This window comes from Castanea sativa, chromosome 2 (genome assembly GCF_040712315.1).
Source record: "Castanea sativa cultivar Marrone di Chiusa Pesio chromosome 2, ASM4071231v1".
Lineage (NCBI taxonomy): Eukaryota > Viridiplantae > Streptophyta > Magnoliopsida > Fagales > Fagaceae > Castanea > Castanea sativa.
In genome coordinates, this window is record NC_134014.1 from 38,988,482 (window position 1) to 38,990,310 (window position 1,829).

The 1,829-nt window shown below is 46.3% G+C and overlaps 1 protein-coding gene across 1 annotated transcript; it reads left to right on the forward strand.

Moving 5' to 3' along the window:
* The first annotated feature begins 250 nt into the window (after positions 1-250).
* LOC142625312 (uncharacterized) lies at positions 251-1,495 on the forward strand. Its single transcript, XM_075798990.1, has 3 exons — positions 251-457; positions 788-1,297; positions 1,430-1,495. The coding sequence occupies exons 1-3, from the start codon at positions 251-253 to the stop codon at positions 1,493-1,495; spliced, it is 783 nt and encodes a 260-aa protein (XP_075655105.1).
* Positions 1,496-1,829: the final 334 nt, after the last annotated feature.

Here is a 1,829-nt window from a genome sequence, read left to right on the forward strand (position 1 = left end):
TACCATTTATAATGGCCGAACAGATCCTGTGGAGCATGTGAGTCATTTTAGTCAAAGGATGGCGGTATATTCTAAGAATAAAACTTTGATATGTAAGATATTCCCCTCCAGCTTGGGACCTGTGGCGATGAGGTGTTTTGATGGCTTGAGGGCAGGCTCTATTAATTCTTTCAAGGAACTTACTAGGGCATTTGGCTCTCGTTTCATCACATGCAGTAGGGCTCCCCGGCCTTTGGATTCATTATTGTCCATGGCCATGAGGGAAGGAGAAACCTTGAGAACGTATTCAGACAGGTACTGGGAGATATTCAATGAGATTGACGGGGACTTTGATGATGTAGCGATAAGGACCTTCAAGGTCGGCCTACCTACGGAGCACGACTTGAGGAAATCTTTAACCAAGAAACCTGTTCGAAGCGTGCGTCGGCTAATGGATCGCATCGATGAGTACAAAAGGGTTGAGGAAGATCAGCAGCAAGGAAAGGGAAAGGCGAAGGTTATCCCTCAAGAGAGGAGGGATTTTAGGTCGGATAGATACAATAGTAACAGGCTGGGGAAAGATTTTTCCAGACAAGCTGGTCCTACCGCCCCACAGGTGGTCAACACCGTTTTTAAGGAACCAATGCAACAACTGTTGGAGAAAATCAGGCATGAGTCGTACTTCAAACGGCCCAATAAGATGGCGGGGGACCCTTTGAGACGCAACCAAAACCTCCATTGCCATTATCACCAGGAGAGGGGTCATACCACTAAGGATTGTCGGACTCTGTGGAACCATTTTGAGCAGTTGGTTAAAGAGGGAAGGTTAAAACAATTCTTGTATCAGCCTAATGGGCAAAGAAACCACTTAGGGGTGGCGAACCATAGTAGCACTTCATTACGGCCCCTTCTGGGTACAATCAATGTTATTTTCGCTGCACCTGGAAGGACTGGCTCAAATCCTTCCAGGGTGATGTCTGTAGCTCGGACCCTGGCCGAGGAGTCTAGAGATCAGCCGAAGATGATTAAGGCGAATATCCTACCAATTTTGGGTTTCTCGAAAGAGGAAAAAATCGGGACTATCCAACCACATGATGATGCCTTGGTTGTTACCCTAAGGATAGGGGAATACGATGTGAGGAGGGTGATGGTTGATCAAGGGAGTGGCGTAGATATCATGTATCCTAACCTGTTTAAAGGGTTAAACTTAAAACTTGAAGATCTTACAGCTTATGACTCACCCTTAATAAGCTTTGAGGGAAAGGTTGTCATACCAAAGGGGCAAATTAGGCTGCCTGTGCAATCAGGCCCAGAAGTGGTAAACGTAGATTTCATTGTAGTAGACGCCTATTCTCCCTATACGGCTATTGTGGCAAGACCTTGGTTGCATGCTTTGGGTGCCGTTTCCTCAACCTTGCATGTTAAGGTTAAATTTCCTTCTGGGGATCAGGTGGGGAAACTGCTTGGAAGTCAATCTGTGGCTCGACAGTGTGTCACGGCTGCAATTCTGCGTTAGCTTGAATCGGAGTCCTCGGCCTCGGCTAACGGAAAGTCATAGCAATCAAAGTCTCTGGCCACAACCAGGGTACCATCAGTAGAAGAACCTGTATGTGAGGAACTAGAAAAGGTTCTTATAAACGACGACCCTGAAAAATTCTTTCAAGTGGGAGTTCAATTGCCATAGGAGGAGAAAGCAGAACTGGTTATGTTTTTGAAGAAAAATATGGATGTATTCGCATGGAATGCTTACGAAGCCCCTGGGGTTGATCCGAGTTTTATTTGTCATCATTTAAATGTCAATCCAGCTGTAGTACCGAGGAGGCAACCACCTCGGCGATCCTCCAAGGAGC